The sequence below is a fragment of the Rhopalosiphum padi genome, chromosome 4, assembly GCF_020882245.1.
Source record: "Rhopalosiphum padi isolate XX-2018 chromosome 4, ASM2088224v1, whole genome shotgun sequence".
Taxonomy (NCBI): Eukaryota; Metazoa; Arthropoda; class Insecta; order Hemiptera; family Aphididae; genus Rhopalosiphum; species Rhopalosiphum padi.
The window spans coordinates 3,839,580-3,865,034 of NC_083600.1; the positions used below are offsets into that span (position 1 = coordinate 3,839,580).

Here is a 25,455-nt window from a genome sequence, read left to right on the forward strand (position 1 = left end):
AACCGATACACCATCATACCTATTGTAGTACATATCTATATAGGCTACAATAGCATAACACTAAGCGATTCGGTTCAATAAAAGTGACCAAAATAAGTGTAGAAGAATATTATAAATGCTGTGGTCACATTTTGATAATAGGTTATTATTACTTATAATTTATTGAATTCAAACAATTTATTTACCTTTATATATTTAAAATAGTATACAGTAATTAAAACCCCACTAATCATACATAGAGCTAATATTTGAACGAGAAACACGGGGGCGCGGGGTAAAAAGTTATGCGAAATTGCGAAAGTCATATAGTGAATAAAAATAAATATAAAAAAAACTCATAGACTTATCGATCAGACGCGGGTCGTGGCACATCTCTTGCACACGTACCTATATCGTATCACACGTGCAGAATCGAAAAATGAGCTCAAGTTTTGCCAAAAAATCAGCATATTTAAACGAATCGGTGAAATATGTAGGTTCGCATTCGACGATTTTAATACGTAATCGGCTACACTTTCGCGCTCCCTTGCCGCACGCATGCATAATATGTGCATATAGTATATATATGTATGCACTTATAAAATATTTAAATGACTTATAAGTCGGCTTCGTAGGAATCCTCTGAGGCGCCGCGCTTTTACGGGAATTGAATTGCCCGTCCGTTTTGCGTTCAGATGATACGTGTACCTACGTAAAAAAGCACGATAGATCGCGATTTTCTCGTTTCGGAATAGAAAACTACGCGATTTATTATACCGGTGTCGAAATAACAGGCATATTTTACACGGTGCGAAATAAAGTAGCCTCCCAAGTCCCAACAGCGTATACAGTAGGTACCTACATACATTATATACTTCAGTAATGTATATATGTATATATACGAGGCTCGGCCAGGGAGGAGGTTAACAATGTTTAGTACAATGTCTTTGTTACTTAAGGCTTCCTATCTGCGCAAAAATTAACTCCTTGAATTTTTTCTTAGCAGCAATATTAATTTTTAATTCTATCTGTACAATTATGTTATTATTATTACATGAAAATAGGTCTAACTGCAAAAAGAAAAATGAGGCAATTCACCCATAAAATGTATACGTCGGGATATACCCACATTATTATAGTTTCGTCCGAGACAACACAAAATGTCAAATAGTCAATAAAGTTATATCATAGGTATTAGGTAGGTGCTTACTAGATACATTGATAAAAAAAATACTTGACTGTATGATAGTGTGTATTTACTATTTTTGTAACATTTAAGTTACCGCGGTAATATAGACGATCGGCAGTAATTAAAATGCGCCGATTGCTAACAGAAGACTCTTGATTAATGTACTTTTAACGCTTTATATACATTAATACATTTTATTATAATAGGTTATAATATCACATAGCCTATAAGGTAATTGTTCAGTATACGTGACTTTATTCTTTGATCTCGAAACGTGCAGTTTAAATATTAAGTTATAATAAATGCATACTTATTACTTATACACATTATACAAAATGTATTGCATAATATAGTAGGTACTTAAAGATAATATATACACGAGCGATGGACTTAAATAATCCGTGAATAATTAAAAAAAACCGTAGCAGCGGAGTCTTAATATAAAAGTACTGATTTAATAATACACTTAGTTGTGATATCAGGATATTAAAAAATATATCTTATAACACAATATTGTACATGATGTATCCGTTAACTTATAAAATAATACTACATGTTAAAATAATAAATTATATAATACTTAATACAATTATATGATTTTATAAAAATCAGATCTTGAGTTGAGCAGTTGTAAAAATTATAAAATTATGCCTCCATGAGCAGGGATCTGACAGTTTTCGATGTAGACGGGTCGTTTAGATGGGCTGTCGTGTACCTGTGTGGGGAAAATAAACAAACGGTTATCACTTTTATCAGTAGTAATCATTATTGTTGTTCGCGATGTATAACGCCTCGATTCTAGTTTTCCGCATCTCATTACCTCAGTGCGTTCAGCAGGTTTTCAGTCTGAAACTCTTCCGGTTGGTCTTTGAGCAGCCGCACGCAACCTTTAATATCTATGTTGGAAGTTTTTACGAACGCACCGTTTGGGTGCACATGATCGTACAGTATGATGAGGCCGACTAGTACGCGAAGCATGAAAAGGTGAGTTTCTTGTTTTCTGAACTGAACCGTACTGTAAAACACACACAATTTCTATGATAACGCGTTGAGATTATAATTAAATGCTGTCGAAAAAGTTAATATGACTTACGGTGTTTCCAACATACGTATACACACTTTTACCATGGTACTCAACATATCGATGGCATAATCAACGAGTCGTTTGTCCTGGAAATAAAAATAAAAAAATTTCAACTGTTGACGTGCGGAGTAAATATTTGATTGGAATGATTATGGCTAGAATGACAGTTAAAACGAATTACGAAAAGAAGTTTAGAAAAGCAAACAAATTTGCTTTGACGAAAAAAAAAATATAAACATGCATTTATTAATACATCCCGATTTCCAGTGCTAGATAATAAAATAATAATTTGTAGTATGTTTTTTATTCTATAGGTTATCCCAGTGACACTGCACTGTAAACCGGTAAAATATTTAGATTGAATAATGCTAACTCTTGTATAATATAGTAACAGTAAGTAGTTACTTTGTTCAAAAATTGTGAAGTGACGTTTGACAGCGTTCTTAACATTGGCGTTGCTTCTGCGTAGAACAACGACACTTTGTTGGCCACATTCAGGTTGCTGTTAGAATCTTCATCTTGGTCCGTGAACGAATGCGCTGATGCGCCTTCACGCATCAACACTCGTCTGTAATAGCTAAAGTCGTTTTGAATCGCTGGAGTTCGCATCTGAAATTCGAAAACAATGAGATTTCTCAAACAACTTTTAATAAAGTTTTATGATGAAATACTGCCAACGACAATATACCTTGTATTCATCGAACTTCAACACAAACTCAATGATCTCGGAAAACTGTTTGACTAGAGCTTGTTGATTTTCTAGATGTAAAGATGGGGTTATATCATCTGAACATATTTCAGTTAGAATTTGAGGTACGACGAAAGCTGGAAAACAAAATAAATGTAAGCGTGTTTTCATTAACTTCTTCGGAGATTCATAAAAGGACTATCTGCCGATGTGCGATCTAACAAATAAAATATGTGGTCTAGCGATGAACTTTGGTCTACAAAACAATTTTTATTAAATTCCGCGAGTTTACACGCAATAAATAATTTAATTAAAAAAAAATTATAAAATTATTAATAACTATGTAATTTTTTAACTATAGATTTTTCAGTTAAAAATATAATTACAATAATTTTACAAAATAAAATTTAAAAAAAATTAATTAAAATCAATACTATATTAGACGGATTAACTCGTTATAGTAAACAACAAACGAATAATGAAAGAAAACCAACTAAACTGTTGTTACCTATAATAGTAAGAACAAATTATAACTTGATTTTTCGTTTATAGAATTCAAATGTATTAATATTAACACATTAAAAACTTACCTATTTTTTGTGAGAAAAAATAAAACCGCCTCAATGTGCGGATTCGCGGCATCAATGCTTCCCAAGTTAGTGCATTTTGTTCGGCACTTGGGTTATTAATCGCTGCTCGTATGTATTGGTCAGCGCCCGAGTAATGTTTGAGATCGGAAAGCACGTCAGAAGCCTCGGTAAGCACAATTTGAACCTCGTCAAATAGTTGCATTTCACTTTCAGTAGGTTGGGCATCTAGAAATTTAAATTAAATTCATTAGTTCTAATTTATAAATGACATCGGTCAAAGTTGATCACATAATTAATGTGTTAATAATAATAGTAATAAAAGTATAAAACATTAGTTATCGTTTATCAAACATAATGCTAAGTGCAGACATTATGTATAAAACGCGAAGTCTATTAAAACAATGTATACCTATGTTATAAATATTAGCAACAATTGTTCGATACTCGTAAATTACAACGGTATAATAATTACTATATTAACATATTATATACTCGTACATATAAAAAAAACACCATCTAAATGATTCACTTAAATGAGTCATATCATGATAAAGAAAGTCAGTAATACGTATAACGTCATCCAATAGTTTTGATGAAATCATTTTTAGTGAATGATCTTATTAAATAATATACTTTAAAGCCAAGGTATCATAAAACTATTTTTAAATGCAATGTTTTATTTTTTTTATATAATAAAACAAATAAAAATATTCAACGTCTACGCGAAAAATTAATTTTAACTTTTTTTTTTATATTATTGTATTTTTATGTTACACAATATCGTGATTAAGAGGGTGCTTCATTATATAATAATAAGAATTTATTATATAAAAAAGCTAATCAAGAAGTTTCTATTATGATCTAGATATCTTAGATTACACTCAACTTAACTGTGTTTAATATTTATATTAAGGTTATTTCTAGGTACTTTATAATATTGTACTATATTAAAAATTATTAATTAAAAAAGTTAAATGTTAGGCACACGCTCTATTTTTACATTATTGCATTTTAAAGAAAGTTACATATCAGCTACTTAACGGAAAAGGTTTTAAAAAATATTATGCAAACAACAACGTATTAAATTTTAATAAAATTATAATTGTATGGCTGTTGATACTTGATACTAGTAAATACATTAATTTTCAGAAACAAATTTACATAATTTTTAAAAATATTTGTTCAATATTACTACTTTCTATAGGTCTTTAAATAATGTTTCTCAAATAAGTTAATATAGATTATGAAATATTGAAACATTGTCTCAAATTATTTTAAAAAATGAATAGAAGTTGCTGTATTTAAAAAGTAAGTATAAACATCATAGAATAATATTTATAATATACCAATAATTCTTGATTGTTTTTATAAGTACGATTATTAATAGCTCTTTACATAAACTAGATTTGCTAAAGCACATATCTGAATTTAATGAATAGACAAATTATAACAATATTATAAAAACTCTCAAGGAATAATTATGATCTTTAGTATTCATTGTGTTTCAAGTTAAAAATCAAAATAAACCGTAACAATTCTTCTTTAAGTCTCGATTAAATAACTAAGTGAACGAAAAAAAAAACATTTGTTAATGTATGCAGAGAATTTAAATAAAGTTTGTAACAACTCCTTTAAGAGGTACCTAATGAAAGTCCATTTTGAACATTTTATTTGATGTCAAAACTTTACGTTTTACAGTATTTAAAAGTTTAAATTATTTAAGCACTTCAACAGTTCAAACTACTTTTTAAGTTGATTTTTAGTAATAATGTAACATTAGAGAACTAATTAATTATGTATTTTTCAGTACAAATAGTTCTAGTTAAAAAATCAGTAGAAAAGAAATGATGATTTCACAAGCAAAAAAAAAATATAATATAAACATCTAAATCATATTGGTACCTTATAAAAACATCAAATCGTGCACATTATTATGTATTATCACAATCTTCCATAAATAACACAATACACCGATAAATTATTATAATATTCCAATCAAAATCTACCACGCTGTTGAATACGGATAAGTATTTATTAGCAGAGTTCGGATTTAAAGGCAAAAGCCTTTAATTTAATAATTATAATCGAAAAATAATTTTTATATAAAATATATTTTATTTAATATCTAAGATGATGGATATAATTTTTTGTCTTTTTTATTCATAAATCTCTTTTTGTGTGTGTGTGTAAGTGTTTAATTTTAAATTGATCTGATAGTTTTATCCATGACATACTTATATCCTAAAACCGTGTATCTTCATCACACAGACTATTTAGATAAGGTAAATACCAGTACAATTACATAAAGCTATTTTGCAAAGCAATCATATATTGTGGGCTGTGACCAAATAATGTAAAATACGACAATATTTTACTTTTAAAATCTGATGCGGTTCCTTATATCTTGTTCAATTCAAAACTTTGTACCAAAATATTATTCATTTAACTTGTTTGACTTAACCGTCAACGTTTTATAGAAGACAGTTTATCTAAGTACATGGTAGTGAATTTTTTTAAATTCAAACTAGTTAAATCAACTGAAATCAATTTAATTTTTTAGTAACCTTTGTAATTACTTTTTTATATAAATTGAATGCTTTTTTTATTGATTTTATCGTCTTCAAATCCGAATCCTGTTTAATAGCTATTAGTTATTACTCTCAAATTAATTCTTCTTTTCGTTTTAAATTGATTGACTACGTAGCACATAAGACATATTGGAAAATAAAATCATGTAACACATTCAAAATTGTATATGGTATTTTTCCATTAGATGTTTAACAACGTTTCTGTTCGTTTATACTTGTAAAAACGATATAACTTGACATTATGTCTTTACCACCATATTATAAATGTTTCCAAAACATAAAAAAATTGCATAAATTCATGACATACCTTCAAAAATTTTAAATTAGATTTATTAGTGGATTTTACTTTTCCAGGAATTTTGTTAGTCATTTCAATATATTTTAATTTATTTATGATTTTCTTTTTCCAAATGTACGAATAAGAGATACAACGGGTTATCGATACATAGTTATTCAATTTTTTATAAGATTAAAAATCATTATTATTAATTACAGCACAGCGGTTTGCTGCAGAAAACATTCAAGTCATAACAAAAATTAAAATAAAAAAGATAATAAACAGGTAGATAATATACTTACTTTCAAAATCTAAAAAAATGTCGTATTTCTGTTGAGCAGAACAGCAGCTATTCTCGTCTCGAGCTAACAGGCTCAATAGTTTTCCCATTATTGTAGACCGACAGCAGCAAGCTAAGTTCATCAACAGTTCCAGTACTAGTCAAATACTCTGCGAAAACATTTTTATTATATTGTTAGTAAAGTTTTGCAGCCCTAAACTATTCTTGAAGAAGAAAAAAACAAACTCTTATTCGGAAATCGGCGAACCGATAAACATCTTGTTAAAAGGAAGCCGAGGTTTTTGGGAAACAGAGTAGAAGAAACTGTTTACGAACAAAAGTTATCGTAAATCATGGCTGGAATAGATTATTTAAACGAGACGACGTTCCATGGTATTATTCTTTTATGTACAGTACATAAGTCATAAGTATTTTTTACAAGTGTTTCTCAATGACAAAGACTGTACCCACAACGCGATAGAAGACGCAATGAAAAGTGTAGAATGAATTTTTTTTCCTTAATTTAAATTATGATTTTATACTACCTATAGTTACCTACATTTAAAAGTTTAATTTCCAACTACAATTTGACACACTCAGAAAATATTATAAAGTAAACTCGTGAAGAGTATGAATAAATTATTTAAAATTAATCATATTAATTATTAAATAATATATAATAATTTATACACAGCCTACAAAAGTATAGGGAGTATGTGTGTGTGCGTGCTATGTACATTAGGACTACATATATATAATATATATATTTTTAGTACCTATATAGGAAGTAATTTACTTTACCATTTTACGACTTGATAGGGAAAAGGTTTAATTAGTTTCTGTTTAATTTTAAAAGAACATAATGATGCTCAATTTAGATTGACTAAAATTCAAAAATCGATTCGCATACAAGCACATCAAATAACAGTCATTATTAACGATACTATTTGATTTGTTCGAAATCGATCTCATTACCAATATATTATTATACAAACACAATAAGTCTCGTTTAATTATAATTCGCTGCCACCGGGTTGGAATTAAAGTTTTTATCTTACTGACAAAGACAAATCTCACAGCAGATATGGAGTTAGGTACCTTAATATATACCTCGTATATTATTATATATTTCGTATATACGTGTCTTGGAAATATACATACATGATATACACGTTACGCGTGTGTGGCGTATGCACACCGTATTATAGGAATTCTCGGTGGCGGTATACAATATCGGAAATAATAAACCCCGGAGCTTTAAACAAAGTACCCGGGTTTTATCGCCCAAAAGCCCAATTACGGAGAGACAACTTTTCGTCAAGTAAATTTCTATAAACCGAACGCGGTGTAGGCAAATCCAGCAGGATATACACCGCATGGCGCACAGATATAGCGCAAGAAATATATCTATAATACATTCAACAAAATTATTTGCGACGACTCCAAATAAAAAAAAAACAAAACATTAAACTATACCATATTACACAACTTAAAGCGGCATAATCATGTGTGCGTGTGTGGGGGTGGGTGGATGGGTGCGTGTGTGTGTATGACATATGTATGTACGTGCGTGCATGCAATTCGCCTAAGCTCAGACCAAGTTATATCTCGGCCGAATAGCTCGCACGGTAATATAAATGTAAATATACGCGGCATATAACACACGGGCTTATACGTATATTATATCGTCATTTATATTATTTTTTAAATAGTAGATTTTTAAATAAACAGAAGAATTTTCGTACCACGTATCGGACGTAAAATCAATGTTTTGAGTACCTATCTTCCTAGTGGCTAATGTATTAGTAAAAAATTCGCTATCGTCTTCTCTATTGCCACATGCAACATAGCAATTTTTCATTCAGCAAATCTATGTGTTATTAACTTTAATGTTGGTGTGAATTGACCTATAATCAAACTTAAAGATAATAATATTATCTAAGGCACCTAATAGTCTTTTATGGAAATTTTAATTTAAACGTGAGTTATAATTTTATTATGTAAAATGTTCCAATTTAAAAATGTATGCTGCATAATTTACTTTAAATTGAAATATCTACTTAATTTAAGAGGTGCCATAGATAATATTCTTAACTTTAACTTTAACTTTAACTTTAATTCAATTCTTTAGAAAACAAAAAAATATATCAACTGAATGAAAACATTTGTTATACTGTGCGTTGGTTAACGAGAAAACAAATGGTACGCTGACATATTCTCAACTAATTAATATAAATTATAAAATATTTTAATTATTAGTTAGTAAAAATTATTTGATATACTGTATACTATTTAATAACGACGAAATTGTCACATCCAATATTGTTTTTTTGCGAACAGCAAAATGTTTGGTTAATGTTTAAAAATCTATCCAAGAAAATAAATTATAACAATTTTTTTTTAAATATTTGAATGGGAAAATGGAATGCGATATTATCGTTTATCTTGTAATGTACATGCAAAGAAGACTGACATAATCCGCATTGTTTTTGTTTATAATTTATATTTTATTTGTTGTGAACAAAATATTTTGATATATTAATTGCTTTAAATAATAAAAGCCACATCACCGTCTACTACTAATAGATTATTATCACTAATACTGAGAAATTTGTATTTGATATTAACATATTATTGTCATGTATTTTTTTTTTTTTTATGAACTTACTCGACAACTAGAAAGTATTATGTGTATACAAATATAATATTGTCAATATTAGTATTAATAAAAAATCAAATCAATATGTAATTTTGTTTATAGAATTTAATTGAATCAATCAACATGAATAGTATTATTATTATTATCAAATCGTATATTAGAATAAAATTATTATGATTAAGTTTTATTCTGAACAATCAATCTAAATTATTGCTTAGCTAAATTCAAATCAATGTCATACATTATTTGTGAGATTAAAGATTGAAAATCTAATAATAATTATAATATAGTATAATTATAAAATGTTATGTATGTTTATGTACGAGAAATTTAAGTAAATTTAGATGTATTTATATTCATACTATTATAACTTACAGAATAAATAAACGACTATACTTTATTTAATGTTAATATTATCAACATTTAATACAAAATAAAAAAAAATGTACATGTGTTAAATGATACTTGGATACAGATACACAAGTGACGCACCATAAATATAATGTCTAAATCTACAATAAATAAATATTATTTTTTGAGCATAAACACTATAAACATATAAATGTAGGTTTAAAAATAAATCATTATTGAACATTAAAGCTTATTATAATTAAAACTCAATATCTAAACTCGATTAAATTGCATATCTATTACAAATAGTTAAAAAAAAACACTGAATATGATGAAAAATAAGATATTAGTCAGCGTTATCACACATTTAACAGAATATAATAGCATACGTTTAATAAAAAAAATAAACTATTATTACTTTTTTTTTTTAAACAATATGCAATTTCATAAATGCAATTAATTAAAAGGTCTCTCCTTTACTCTTCTATACAAATTATAAATTAATAGTGCTAATACATTTCAAAATACTATCCAATTTTTACCAGTATTTATCATAATAATATCATTGTTCCTTCAATCCTTCATTGAGATTAAGTGAAATACAATACAATAGAAACCACATTATATCTTGTTCAATAATATCGTAGATTAAATATATTTCATCTATGGTACAATGTTAGTATGCTATGTATAATGTATATATACTAGTATGTATAAAACATATATATATTATGTATACCACATTGATCATACATGACAAACATACCCTTGAGAATATAACTAACCACAGGTAACCATACCTATCTAAATATATAATCATTTTTTCTTATTCAACCATTACTTACAACCTGATGTTTCCCCAAGCTCATCTCACATTTTAATATTTACTCATCGATTATTACTGTGCATCAAACAACTTGTATGGATAAGACGGTTGTTTATGTCGTATTCTGATATTGTGTTAAATTATTTGTTTTCCAATTGCTAAATACATGCTACATGCATTGTGCTTATACGTATAGGTATGGTGCAACCAATACAACCTGAATAACACGTGACGACACCTGTCCAACATCTGTGAAATATATTTTCATCTGTTATTGATAATAATATTATATTATGTATATTAATAAGAGTTACACCGATTATTATTTTTTTTTATTATTATTATTATTATTATCATATTATTCAAACACAAAGTATTCGTCATTCGAACGAAATTATATAACTTGATCAAATCAATTTCATTAATTACATGTTTACACACGAGGACGACAGACAACGTTGTCGAACAAAATACATCACATAGAATAATATTTTGTTTGATCATTTTCAATACTTATTCTACGGATAAACTCCCTCTCTTTCTCCAAGTGATGATTGAAAGCAATTTCCGGCCGTTTTATATATACGGCACAATAAAATGTTAATAAATTGTTACGAATTACAACACTAATATAAAATAAGCCACTCTTGTTATTATTTGTATATTTTCCCACACGTGTAAAAGCAACAAGAGGGGAGAATGCTGAGGTACTCTAATTTAATTGTCATTGGGGGACGCGATTTGGGGCATACGTAAACTGCGCCCAAATGATCTTTTTTTTTGTAAACTGCGCCCGAAATTTTATCTACGTTAAAAAGGTATAGTGTAAACTGCGCCCGAATTTTTATCTATGTTAAAAAGGTATAGTGTAAACTGCGCCCGACTTATAAACTTATTAAATTTTGACTTATTAAGGCTTTATGTTTGACGATTGTGTACTTTTACAAGTATATTATAGAAATTTTATTTTCGTTTAAGAAATACCAACACGTTATCGAATATCTATATTGCAGTAATACTAAAACTGACAACTGATGGTTATCACTACTTCCGGTATAGTTCTGCTAGTTACTGTACCTATCGTATTCATTTTAATCAGTAAAGTCACGATGGCTGAACAATTCATGTCGCAGCGCGAAAAATGCTTAAAAATTATTTCTAATTTTAAATTTCGTAAAATTAATCGGCCTCTAAGTTCGGGTGAGGTTAAGTGGCGATGTACGGTCAAAACTTGCAGAGCATTTTTAAAAACAGTAGGGGATGACGACAGAATCACTGAACAAAGTTTAAACCATAACCACGAATCAATGAGTGATCAAAACCTTCAAAAGCAATTCGTGACTGGTGTCGTAAAACGCAAGGCGACTGAAGATATATGCACCAAACCAAGTAAAATATTTTGTAATGGTATTAAAAATATAGCAACGGAACATTTACAGGTGAGTGATGTACGTAATATTAAAAGAAATATATATATAATGCTAGAAGAAAGATATTGCCTCCATTCCCGAAATCAATCGAAGAAATTCAATTAATTCTTGACGAACGCGGTGTTCAAACAAATAGAGATGAATTATTTTTATTAATAAACAACAAGGAATTGAAATATATTGTTTTCAGTTGCATTTCTAATTTAAAAGCTCTTGCACTATCAAAATGGTTGTACATGGATGGTACATTTTCATACTGCCCTAAATACTTCACACAAATGTTCACAATACATGGTTTTATCAACGGCTACTACATACCACTCGCCATATGTTTACTCTCCGATAAAAGTACAATATCATATACTAATTGTTTAAAATCTATTTTTGAATATAGTTTCCAAAATAATATTATTATATCACCATCTGATATTGTAATAGATTTCGAAAAAGCTATTCATTTTGCATGTAAAACAGTTTGGCCTCAGATAAAGATACACGGATGTCGCTTTCATTTAGCACAGTCTTGGAATAGAAGTATCCAACAAAATGGTTTAAGTAATGACTATAAAGATAAAAATAGTGATATTAGAAGATGGTTAGTTCAATGTTACGGTTTACCATTTCTAAGTCCAGGAAGTGTATCTGAGTATTTTGTAAATTATTTAATGAAATCAAAGCCTGATGACGAAAGAGTGACACGATTTGCGGATTATTTGGTAGACATATATATAAGTGAAGAAGCTCAGTATCCACCTGAAGTATGGGCTCAAGCATCAGCAGAGCCAACTTTAACCACAAATGCATGCGAGTCTTTTCATTCTCACTTTAATTCCAGCTTTTATACAACTCATCCAAATATTTTCATTTTTATAGAAAAATTAAAAGAAATTCAATTAGAAGTATATATTAAATTAAATAGTATAAATGAACCGTTTAAATTCCAAAACTCTAAAACCAAAAAAAAACGTGAAAATTTAGAAAAATTAATCAATAAATATAATAGTAATCAAATTTCAATTGATAAATATGTATCCACCATATGTTATTGTTTGTAATATTTATAATTATTTTAATTTTTTAAATTATATTTCATTTTTAATTCCAACTAATATGTTATACAATATGACGTAATTATTTGTAATATTAATAATTATTTTATTTTTTTAAAACTATATATATTTTTAATTCCTAATATGTTATAACAATATGGCGTTACCTATTATTTGTAATATTTAAAATTATTTTAATTTTTTTAATTATATCTCATTTTTTATTATTCATATTATAAATTTGTGACGAATTAAATATTTTACCTAAAATTTTACCCGGGCGCAGTTTACATGTCACCTTTTTACACTTGATAAAAACTCGGGCGCAGTTTACATGGGTGATTTTGTGTTTACCTGTATCTTGGGCGCAGTTTACAATCGCCGCGCGATTTGTATTTACAGCTAATGAGCTCTTCGTTACCAAATCCTTACAAAATGATTATTCAACGCGACGTTTATGAATTTATAAATAATGACAAATCAAGAAAAAAAAATACTATACAAATTCGTATAAATACCTTAAACACAAAAAATTCAACCCAAAGTGAATAATTTAAATTAATACTGCTTTTGAATAAACATAACGATAAATTTGAATACAATATGTAATTAAAACTACTTAAAATCTAAAAATATACATGGTATATAGTGTAGTACTATAGCACCTAGGTTTAGGTGTATTATACAATATTTGGGTATTTAAATATTTAACGTAAACGTATTCACTAAAACGAACTAATCTTAAAACCAATACCAGCAATACTAAAATTAATATAGATATTTTTTCACAATTTGAATCTCCTTGCTTCATTACATCCAAATTAGTTATGTATACAATTTTGTTTCCAAAAAAAATATCTAATCATATGTTTGTACCAAAAATAAAAACTACTCTTACATCGTTTTTAACACAAGTTATGTTTATTCTGAACTAGCGACAAATGATGGTCAAATACGCAATGTATTATATATTTATAACAAAAATATTATTAACATTTTTAAATCTTAATAATCATGAATAAATATATTTCTCGCGTTGCTTAAAATTAAGAACAAAATAAAATAATAAATACTATCATACATAAACAATAAACATATATTTTATTTTGTAAAACTGTCATTTGTGTTATCCTATAACTCACAGATAAGATATATTTAAGTACGTATTTTTAGATTAGTTATTTCAGGCTTTTGTGAACATTCTCTTTATTATCACGTGTATTGCACTCAATAGTATTTATTATTATTAATTATATACATGGAAATATGTATATAAATATTGAGATTTTCAATAAACTTAAAAATATTACAATATTGTCATATATGCATATTGTATATAAATTGACAATATTGTATAATAAATACATAAATTAGTACATTACTGATACACAAATCGAGTTTTATTGCAAACAAAAATTCTACAAAATATATTTCATCGATCAATATAACTTACACACTTATTAATTCTTCAATTCTAAGCTTTAGAGCATTTAGTTATTTAATCATTTGTTTAATTTTAATTATTAACCCCTGACATTTTAATAATCATATTTTATATTAATGGCAATTTTCAATAATTTACAAAAATTAAAATATTTAAAAAGTATAAAAAGTATAAAAAGTACTAGTTTAATACAGAAATTTAAACTTTTAAGCGGATGATTAAAATGATTTGTTTAAAACCTTTATGCGTATCAATCACGGCACAGTATATTACTGGATGCTTTAAACATAATATATAGCAACCCTGATTAAATGAGATCGTTTGATCTCATCCTTTATTTTCTTTGTAAGAAATTCCAGACGTTCGTTCTCCATACTACCCCACTTAACTGTTCATAAACCATTATTTTTTCTAATGCCAAAATTTTCGAAGCCTATTCACTGAGTTTTCTTTTTCAACTTTTGCCTCCATCAATCAATAAAATTCAATTTAAAAACCATCGGCATTCCCATTGATTTCTTCCCAAAACATTTAAATATATATATATATATATATATATTCATATTTATTAAATATTAATACACGTTTAATTAAATATATATTATAGGTAGGTGTATTATTATATTAGCATACAAAATAAATAAATAAGCATGTCATATCGATAATAATTTAATTCAAATTACAAAACTATGCGGAAGTCAATGTTAAGATAAGTCTTATCTATTGTAATGGGTGAATATTTTTTTCTTTCTAAAACTAAAAAAAAAATAGTAAATTATTAACAACAAAATGATGAAGATTTTTAGTTAAAAACCCATGAATGAAATGTCTATTTTATCATATCGTCCATATGATAGACCACAATGCATAAAAGGAACGCCTACTTATAAATCGGTAGAAAACGTAGTATACTAGCTATAGCAGTTGGATTATTCTCAAAAATAAAATATATTAATACTCACAATGAACTTTTCTGACACAAACTTGGATTATTATAAGGAATTAGTATAGAAGTTATAAAATAAAATAAATGATTAAAAACAGCTGGTTAGCTAAATTCAATATTTTTATTTTATTTTTATTAATTAATTTAAAACAAAATAGGTATTATTAATTATTATTATTATTATTATTATTATTATTATTATTATTATTATTATTATTATTATATTATTTATTAGAAACAACCTTTTAAACTTATACCTAAATGAAAAAATCTTTATTTAAATTAAACTTATCAAATACAACATTAATAGTTCACATGAAGTTTTTTATTATTTTATAATTTCAGCTAACCATACAAACCATTATTTATTTTAATTTTAAAAACAAAATATTTCAAAATAATGCCCATACGGCATACACTGTGATAAGCCATCAGATTATATAATTTAATAAGCGACTGAGCATTACTACGATTCCATTATTTGACTCGGTTTAAATGGTAAATGAGTATGTAATTGTCATGCTTACTGCGTGCCCGTAAATATATATGTATGATTGGCAATTGACTATTTCCATTTTCAGCTTATAATACTAAATATTGAATAAAGCTTTATATATTATGTACCAGGTACCTAAATATATATATTTATATGGGGAAAGAAATGGTAACGCAATTTCTCCCATGTTAGCGGTTCATAAAAAGAAAAAAGAAAATATAATTTGATGTGCATTATAGTGAGGAGTGTTATTTATTTAGTACCTCAATTTCAGTAAAAAAAAATAGTATGAAACAACTACATGCAGACAAAATAATCAACTTGGGATGAGAATAATAATAATAATAAATGTGCATGTTATTATATATTTAGTCTATTATACTTATATTTAAATTAATTTTAACATATTTATTAGGGAAACACAGCTAAGAAACTTTTGAATTGTTATAACTATATAAAAGAATTTGAATAACTAACTATCATCAACTGATAAATTTTGATTATTTTCAATATCTATACCTAAGACTTTAAAAAGTGAGCGCATCACGTAGTGCAAGTAACTTTATTTATAAAGTACGAAGCTAAATACTTCAAGACTCAAGTGTAAGGTCAGGGCTATACATGGCGTATTCCGCCGCGTATAGCCCGGGCCTAACTAAAATTCAATAAACGCTATTTAGAAAAATTTACTAATTTTTAATTATACTTTTTATAGTTATATGACTATGTGAGTTATATATTACTCTTGAATATTTAATGCGTTTATTTATTATTAGTTTCAGAAATGATGGATTATATTATATACCTAGTTTAAATTCGAGTAATTTTATAAGAACAGGAGAATCTAAAGTTATCTAGAAATAAAATATGCATTTATTTTTTTATTATTTAATACTACATTATTGATACTTTTCTTTTCAATTTTTACTCCGACAGACACTGCTATAATTTTAATGCGCAAAGTATAGTGTTATACATAATACCTTGTATACAATTACTATATGTACATCAAACATGAAGACTATTAAATTGTTTAAGTGCATAATATAATATACATATAATTCGTCTTAAGAACTATGAACTTATTACTTTTTATGATTTACTAACTTTTACGAAGTACATACTCTTATGATACGAATGTAAAAATATATCCAATATGTTTTTATTTTAAAATGAAGAAAATAAAAAAATCCTCCCCAGATACCGTTTTTCGTTTTGTTTATATTTGATTAAAGTCCTGTCATTCTGTATAAATTATGACGCACACGGTCAGTGGCGTAACCGGGATTTCTGAAGGGGAGCAAAAAAACATTCAAAAACACATTGTTTTACTGTTACCTATATATATTTTCTTATAACACATCTAAAAATATGATACCAATAGGGACAAGTCTATTGTTGTAAATTTAATTAAATCTATTTTTTACGGGTTTAAACTTATAACCAAATTCTATTCTTCATATTTTTCTATGCCTACGGTCTTTATCAACAATTGATATTGATACCACATTATACTGATACAATAATATTTTTCGAAAATAAACCAAAACCAATACAACCAAAAAAATTATTAATATATTTTTTATGCATAATATGGATAATATGGCCAATAGGGAGACCATACCTCTCTTAAAGCCCTCTAACATAATACATATTACACACATCGCCGAATATATTGTACATCATCTGTATAATAAAATAATAAATAAATAAATACATTATAATTATATACAAATATAGATATATGTGTATGTTAAAATTATTTCTATTAATTAATAATTGTACCAATATTAGGCACGTAGGTTGTACGCCCATGCGACCAAACCCCATAAAAAATAATTTGATTTGAGCCTAACATAACTGTTCGACGGATCGACGAGTTTATCTAATACAATTTTTAACACGAGAAATTTTGACAAGAATTTTCAACTTTCAAATTCTTAAGAGATTGCGCAACGTCTAGAACATCTAGAAACTTCAATTTATACAGTCCCGTTATCCATATTTGCATCATACTATTTATTTATATATTATAAATATAATATATATTTATAATATCTAATGCGAGCACCAAGTATTAGTATATCTCCGGAAATCCGGTCCATAAACTAAACGGTAATTAACGGTTTAATATGTTTAAAATGTTTAAATGTTAAAATATTCGATATCACGTCCATAATAGCCGATTATAATAATACATATATGATATATATTCACCGTTTTATTGCAGTATTAATTTTTAACAATTATTTGACACAATTTGGCCTTGACAGAAGCAACTATTTCGGTGTGAATATTACATGTGTACAAGTTTGCTCACAAATAGAATTTAAATCTTCTACGGTTTTTGATAGACATACTTGAAACACACACGCTAATATATTGTGGACATAACAAAATACACAAAGTGCCTCAAATAGTTGCTAAGACTTTCTAAGACAACACAATTAATTAATTTAAATTTTTTTAAATTAATTACAATATAATATTACATATTAGTACAATTCTCGCATAGCCTGATATATAAATATATATTATAAACTTTGATAATATAATATACGTAATTATAAAAGAGTGCATAAATTACATAAGTCTACCGTGAGCAATGAAAACCTGCATAAATAATTATTTTTTTTAAAACATTTATAAATCAATAAATAAATAGATTATATTTAGACTAACTTAAAAAATATATAATAAATGTAATAGTTTTAATAACATTTTTTTAAAAAACAAAATATTTTTTATAAAATGTCAGCAATGACAATTATTCACAAACTTCCTCATTAAAAATATGATAAAGAATATTGTGCTACAAAAGAAACATTTTCTTGCATAAAAAAAAAATGAACAAACAAGATTATTCTATCCACTGCATTTTATAAATATATACAATTAAACTTGCCATACCAGTATTCAGCACACAAAAATGTATACGCCCCGACTTTAAAATAAATAAAAATAAGTAGTTGGAGAAAGTGATACTATAATATTGTTTTGAAAAAAATAGGTGTCATATTATTTTTCTAATCATAACCACCTAAAAAAATGTTATACTTACTAAATTATACAATATTACAATACAAAGAAATAAGAAATTTAATAGAACAAAAATAACCTTTTTTTAACCTAAAGGTCTATTAAATCAATATGGACATAATAATCATTGTATTAAAATATAATTGTGAGCAGTGTAAAAAAAACATGGATATATTAAATAAAATATAATATGCAAAAATACTTTTTACACAATTTTCAACAATTTTTTAGAAAATTAAAAAAAGAATACTTTTCAAGTAAATATAAATTTCAATTAAAAAAAAATGTTATTAATTAAAAACAATAATTTCTAATCTTTTTCACTACATTATAAAATTTTAACAAAAATAATGTTCGACATATAATAAAAACCAAACTCACTAGAAAACAAATATTATAATTTAATATTTATACTTTATACCTATAACCGATATTTGGAACATTAAATATAGGTTTATGCCCAAGTATAATAATTTTCATAAGCTTACTAATAATATTATGACTAAAAAGTTCAAATTCAATTCAATGTATTTTATAAGAACAGAAAATACTATTTACTTAAATTGCCATATTGAAATAAAATAAGACAATTGTAATGCATGTAATTTCAAAAGAACATCTGTGAGAGCCTATATTAAGGCTTTAAAACATTAAACGACTATTCATAGATAGGTAGTGTGATTTATACTTCTATTATTTATTTAGTAACAAATTTATACAAATTCAAAATTTTGAGTTTTTAAATTTTCTTAAAGTCCATAATTGCATGTTCTTGAAATTTGTTAGGTATACCTACTACTTTTTAAAGAATGTCCTGTGATATGATAAGAATTTATACTTTTAAATGGGTGACCTTTACTTTTTATTGTCAACTATTTAATGGATAATTTTTTTAGAAAAATATTTGTATCTACTTCATTCAAAATTTTAACGAGTAGATTTTTATTTAATAAAATATGAAAACAATCCTTAAAAATGGTTTTACAAAAATATTTAAATACATAAAATATCGAATATAGTAACTTGGAACAATATTTTTATAAATTAATATAAATTACTAAAATTTTCAAATAATCATCATAGCAGTACATAGCATACTCAATGAATAATTCTATAAATAATACATGCATTTAATTATATACATTATACTTCTTAACACACATAAATTAAATGAAAAATCTAAGAAAAAGTGTTACCGATTACAATAATCTATTCAATATATTATGTAAAATCATTTATTATCATCTAGATTGAGACCACGGTTATCTACTCGAACAGATTAACCATAGTTGAGACGTATACACATAATAACATAATTTGATGACAATATTAATATTTCTAAAAAATAAAATGTCTCACATTAAAGTTACTAATGTAATATTATATTGAGCGACGCAATGATAATTATTAATATTAATAATATTTAATAAAAAAATCTACGAATCAATAAACTATTAGGTTGATCATAAAATACTCCGTTGGTTAAAAATTACATTTGTATAAATTAAGGATAACATTTAATTATCTTATTAGTTATTTTAAACATGGATTAAAATTGTAATAATAACAAAAAGCGATTTATTGTACAACTTAAAAAAAATTATACTTATAAAATCTCCATAATAAATAAACTTTAATAACTATTTTGTATCAATGTTTTAAGAACATTAACAACAAAACAACTTCTTAACTAAATGATTTTTACAAAAAAGAAATCAAAGAGATTTTCAAGGGATTTTTAATAATTGGAGTTTCTGTTTCACGTGTTATAATAAAGCATAAATACACATTATTACATTTCCGTTAGCTTTTCTTAGATTTTTAAAATCCCAAGATAATTTTGATAGATATTTATTTTTATTTTTTAATAATATTTTTACTGCGATAGTAAAATATTGAGCCAAAATATTTATAATATTACAATACATATTTATAACGCAACAAATAATAATTAATATTATTATTTCGAGTTAATTGCCAATTTTTAATTTTTATCACATATTATATTGTACAGCATATAGTTTTCAATACATTTTTATTATTAGGTATAATAATCATTATTTCAATCACCATTATAATGATAATTTTTTTTTTTTAGAAATTAGTCATTTATATCGGTGTACAAAAAAAATCAGGTCGACAATTAAAATTATCATTAGATAATGTATGTTATTGTTTATTCATTCATTTATTTTTATTATCACCATTAGTTTAAACCAAAGTAACTCATTTTTAATATGACAGCAGATCTGTAAATACAAGTTTCATATTAAATTAATTAAATCTGATATACATATAGCTAAAATATACATAAATAATAAACCTATTCAAATAAAATACGTTTGAAAATAAAATGTTACTAAATTATTTGTATGCGTCTTATTACTAATATCTTCTAAATATTACTAGAAAAATAATAACTTTTAAATTGCCAACATATTTTTATAATTTTTTCTCAAGTTATAAGAAGGCGCTTAACAAAAAATGCAATACAAAACTTAAGATTCTTGCTTGCTGTTCTGAAAAATATATCCTCTCCCAGTCACTTTTAAACAAAAAAATAATAACGTAAATTGCATAGGTAAATCGAGAAGGTTTATGTTATTTCAATAAAAAAATACTTTAAGATTAAAAAACTATTAAGTAAGTTTAAAGAAATTTAATGAATGTAATAATAATTTGTATAACTTTTAATTTTTTTCAAGCAATAAATATTAAGCAATACCTTAAAAAAATCTACGAATCAATAAACTATTAGGTTGATTATAAAATACTCCGTTGGTTAAAAATCGCATTTGTATACAAAAAGTGAACATTATTTAAAATAATGTGTTATAGGTCTAAACACAGCTAGCGTACACAGATGTCGAACTTACATTTTTACGGAAATATTAAGACATAACCCAACTTTTAAAAACATTTTAAAATCAGGTATATACAACTACAACACATTATTATCTTTTAGCATTTTATAGAAAAGGATAGGTTTTCATTTGTTAAATTAAAAAACAGTTTCTAGAATTTTCTAAACTCAGTGGTTAATGAAATGAGATTTAATTTCGAAATAAGTTTTAAGCTTGTTATTTATTTAATCGACACTAAGGCTTTGCCGAGCAGGTTTCGTCATGAATACAGAACTTAAATTAATGTCAAAAACACGCTGACGGATATCGCGGTTAGGGTGCGCGCAAACTGTAACATATAATATTATATTATATAATATGTACCATGTAGGTACCTATATCAAATCATACATATTAACACGGCCGCGGTGTTAAAACGCAATCATGTAACTCAAGCGTTTCTCGTTCCGACCATAATATACTACTATTATTGTTATTACTATTATTATTATTATTATTATTTATTACTCATAACTCATAAGTCATACTGACATCATACACCCGACGACGGTACATTTGAAATTTCTCATTCGTGATCATTATCAAAAGTATATGTCTATTAGATATAAAGGATTTTATGATAATTTAATTTTATAAATACTATCAGCTACTAATGGTAAAAGTATTCCGAAAGGGACATCGAATTTATTTTTTACCAAGAACGTTCCAAAATTTGAAAATGTATGTAAAAATTGTGTGGACTTGGTGTACATAAATTATTATACTAACGTCCAACACAATTATAATATAAATAGATACGTAAAACACAAAAAATCTTCGAACAAGAAAGTGTTATTCAATTAGTATTTTTATTACTGCGAGCAGTAAAAAATAGACATATTTCCGAATGAAATAACGTACTATATCCTTTGTTTTTTATTATTTTTTTTACCATAAGTTCGTATAATTATTTTAATAGTAAATTATATTCATCACAGATATCCTTTCCCGATCGTTATAATAATAATATCATAGTATAAATATTATGACACACAACAAACGTATTTTTCCGTTTCGCTCACCAACCAAGAAGAAACCTTGTAAAGGCGCTTCCGGTGTCTCACCGTCATCGTGGTCACCACCTGTTGTAAAAACGGATGAGATAATCACAACGACAACGCATAATATTCAAATATATTATTTTTAACGATTATCGCGTAATGATAATAAACTATATTATTATTATTATCGCAACAGACGTACATAATCATCGTATTACAGCGTGTTGCAGTATACAATTTGCTATAACCGTATCTGTAGCTATTACGAACTCGTTAAACCGTTAATAGCATTATTGAAGCAATAATAACATAATATATTATTATATTGTCGTTGTTTTCGCAGTTTCCGGCCAAAAATAAAGATAAAATGTAGTATTCTAAGGAAACCCGTAACGATACGTTTGTATAGTAAGGATCCTACCATTGGCTGAATTTTTTTTTTTTTTTGTGAGTGAATGTGTGGGTGATGGGAGGACATAATCCAAAATAAATTAAAATAACCCGCATCTCAATTAATTTACATGGACCCAAGGTATAATATATAAAAATTCTTCTCCCTCAATGACCACATATGGATCCTACTTATCGATCTATAGACGTTGCAAATCGTGTTTTCGAGGCCATTACGCGGACTTTGGTGATTTTTCCTACTAATGAGCGGTAATGATAGGCGATAAGCAAGTTCTCTGCAGTTTCACAAATCACAATTCGTTTTAAGTCAATTGTTGAAAAAAACTGTCGGTCACCTCCCAAACACTAAAATAAATCTTTTTTAATTAATCTAATTTAGATTTAATTTAATTTAAAAGGAAATTACCTTATTGAGTAAATTAATCACAAAGATACAAGTACGAAATACACAATACAACACAGTGTAAAGGCTCCTTTATATTAGTGAAACACAACATTAAACTTATTACTTAATAGGTACACAGATAATAAGTCCATAAAAAAATGTCTACCTGTGCCTACACATTTAACAGAATCGAATCGCGTTTATTGTGTACAGCCAACCTTATATTGTAAGTTGTAATAGCGTCGGAGTCTCCGAATTCCGAATGCAAAACGTTACATTACTATAGTCATTGATTATACGGTAAATATATTATATAGTTACTAAAATATAATCAATAAATCAAATCAATGCTATGGTCAATCGGGTGCGCGCGCGACACGAAATGTTGATAACGATAAAAATAATAGTGATTGATTTATTATTTACCTGTATTCGGCGTCGGCAGCATCAACAGCTACTTTGTCCCGACACGAAACGCCGTCACGTGAACAAAACGATTTAAGTCGGCCAACGTCTCTTTCCTCCTATCGTACTTTAACAATCGTTAAGGCCGTTTTTCTCACACCCTTTAACGGACACAAACACGTTATCACACCACCAGAACGCGACACGGACTAGTGTGTCACTGTGGTTAGCGCGTCGCGGTACGCATATTTGTTTCGATTTCCGTTTCGAACCGTTTTTACCGTACGGACTCGACAGTGTCGTACACCGGTTCGCCGTCCTCCGTGGACGGTGTGGAGGGGTACGGCGGTGTGTCAGCATTGCTGACGGCACTGCGCCGCGGTGGTGGTGGCGATGGTGGTGGGAGTTTATAGTATACGGGGGTTACCAGTTCCACGGTAATAACCGCTCCCAGCCACGACGACCAGAACCGGATTGTTATTATTATTATTATTATTTACATGATCGTTGCCAAGACGCGCAACAGATAGACATTAGATACATATAATAATATATACAATACTATATCAGACCGCAGCTGCGCACCGTACGCTCGTCGCCGTTTATTTGTAGACCGTAAGCTGTAATCATTTTTCGGCCGTCACGCCGGCTGGAGGCCACGAATTTACTTCATTTCGACAATAATATTATCGTCAAGTCTAGGCCTCGGCCCTCGGGCTTGAAATATTTCCAATGTCTTACACAATAATAATATAATATTCTGTATCATACGTTTGGTAAACGTCGTTGTTTTTCGTCGAAGTCCAGGCCGGCGAGCTACCTAGAAAATGGTCCGGTTACGAGTGAAATTTTTATTTTTTTATGATAATGATAAATCAGCACAGACGTAAGTAGAAAATAAAATCGAATCGAATTATTAAACTGTAATCAAACGTTAGAAATCGTTAAACTCGGTAGGCCCATGCCTAAAGCCTATCCGACGCTATCGGAGCTGATGAGATATTTTCGAATAAAGTACCTACCGTATTATAGTAATATACAGTCTACAACTGTCTACACATAAGTATTACTCGAAGATGCCTTGTTATTATTTAAATAATCGAAACGACGAAACGCATTGTATATATATTGTAAACATAGTATGATATGTTTATACTGTTATGTATAACATTACTTTATTATATAGGTACCGTTGTTTTTTGTTTAAATATATTCAGTTATTGTTTAGGGGAATTATTATTTTCATATTTTATATAATACCTATCGATAAAAACATAATATAGGTACGAAGAAAATTGTTGTTTTATGCTTATTCCGCGGGGGAAATGAATGCCGGAATGATTGTTTTTATATAATTTCGGTATTTTATCATCGGGTTATAAAGTATAAACCGCCGTGATTCAAGCATGTTAACCGATATTTACTTCATAGTCCG

General features: G+C 27.2%; 1 protein-coding gene across 3 annotated transcripts; it reads right to left on the reverse strand.

Moving 5' to 3' along the window:
* Nucleotides 1-1,403: 1,403 nt before the first annotated feature.
* LOC132930195 (CYFIP-related Rac1 interactor B) lies at nt 1,404-24,327 on the reverse strand. 3 transcript variants are annotated; one of them, XM_060995921.1, is made up of 8 exons: nt 24,042-24,317; nt 6,698-6,845; nt 3,531-3,755; nt 2,941-3,077; nt 2,658-2,861; nt 2,262-2,338; nt 1,989-2,183; nt 1,404-1,883 (listed from the first exon to the last, which is right to left on the reverse strand). In XM_060995921.1, exons 2-8 carry the CDS (start codon nt 6,816-6,818, stop codon nt 1,814-1,816), a joined length of 1,029 nt encoding a protein of 342 aa, XP_060851904.1. In that variant the 5' UTR covers nt 6,819-6,845; nt 24,042-24,317; the 3' UTR covers nt 1,404-1,813. The 3 variants fall into 3 exon arrangements, with proteins under 3 accessions (XP_060851904.1, XP_060851905.1, XP_060851906.1); XM_060995922.1 differs by lacking the exon at nt 24,042-24,317 and adding an exon at nt 10,729-10,948; XM_060995923.1 differs by lacking the exon at nt 6,698-6,845 and having other exon boundaries at nt 24,042-24,327.
* Between the last annotated feature and the right edge of the window lie 1,128 nt (nt 24,328-25,455).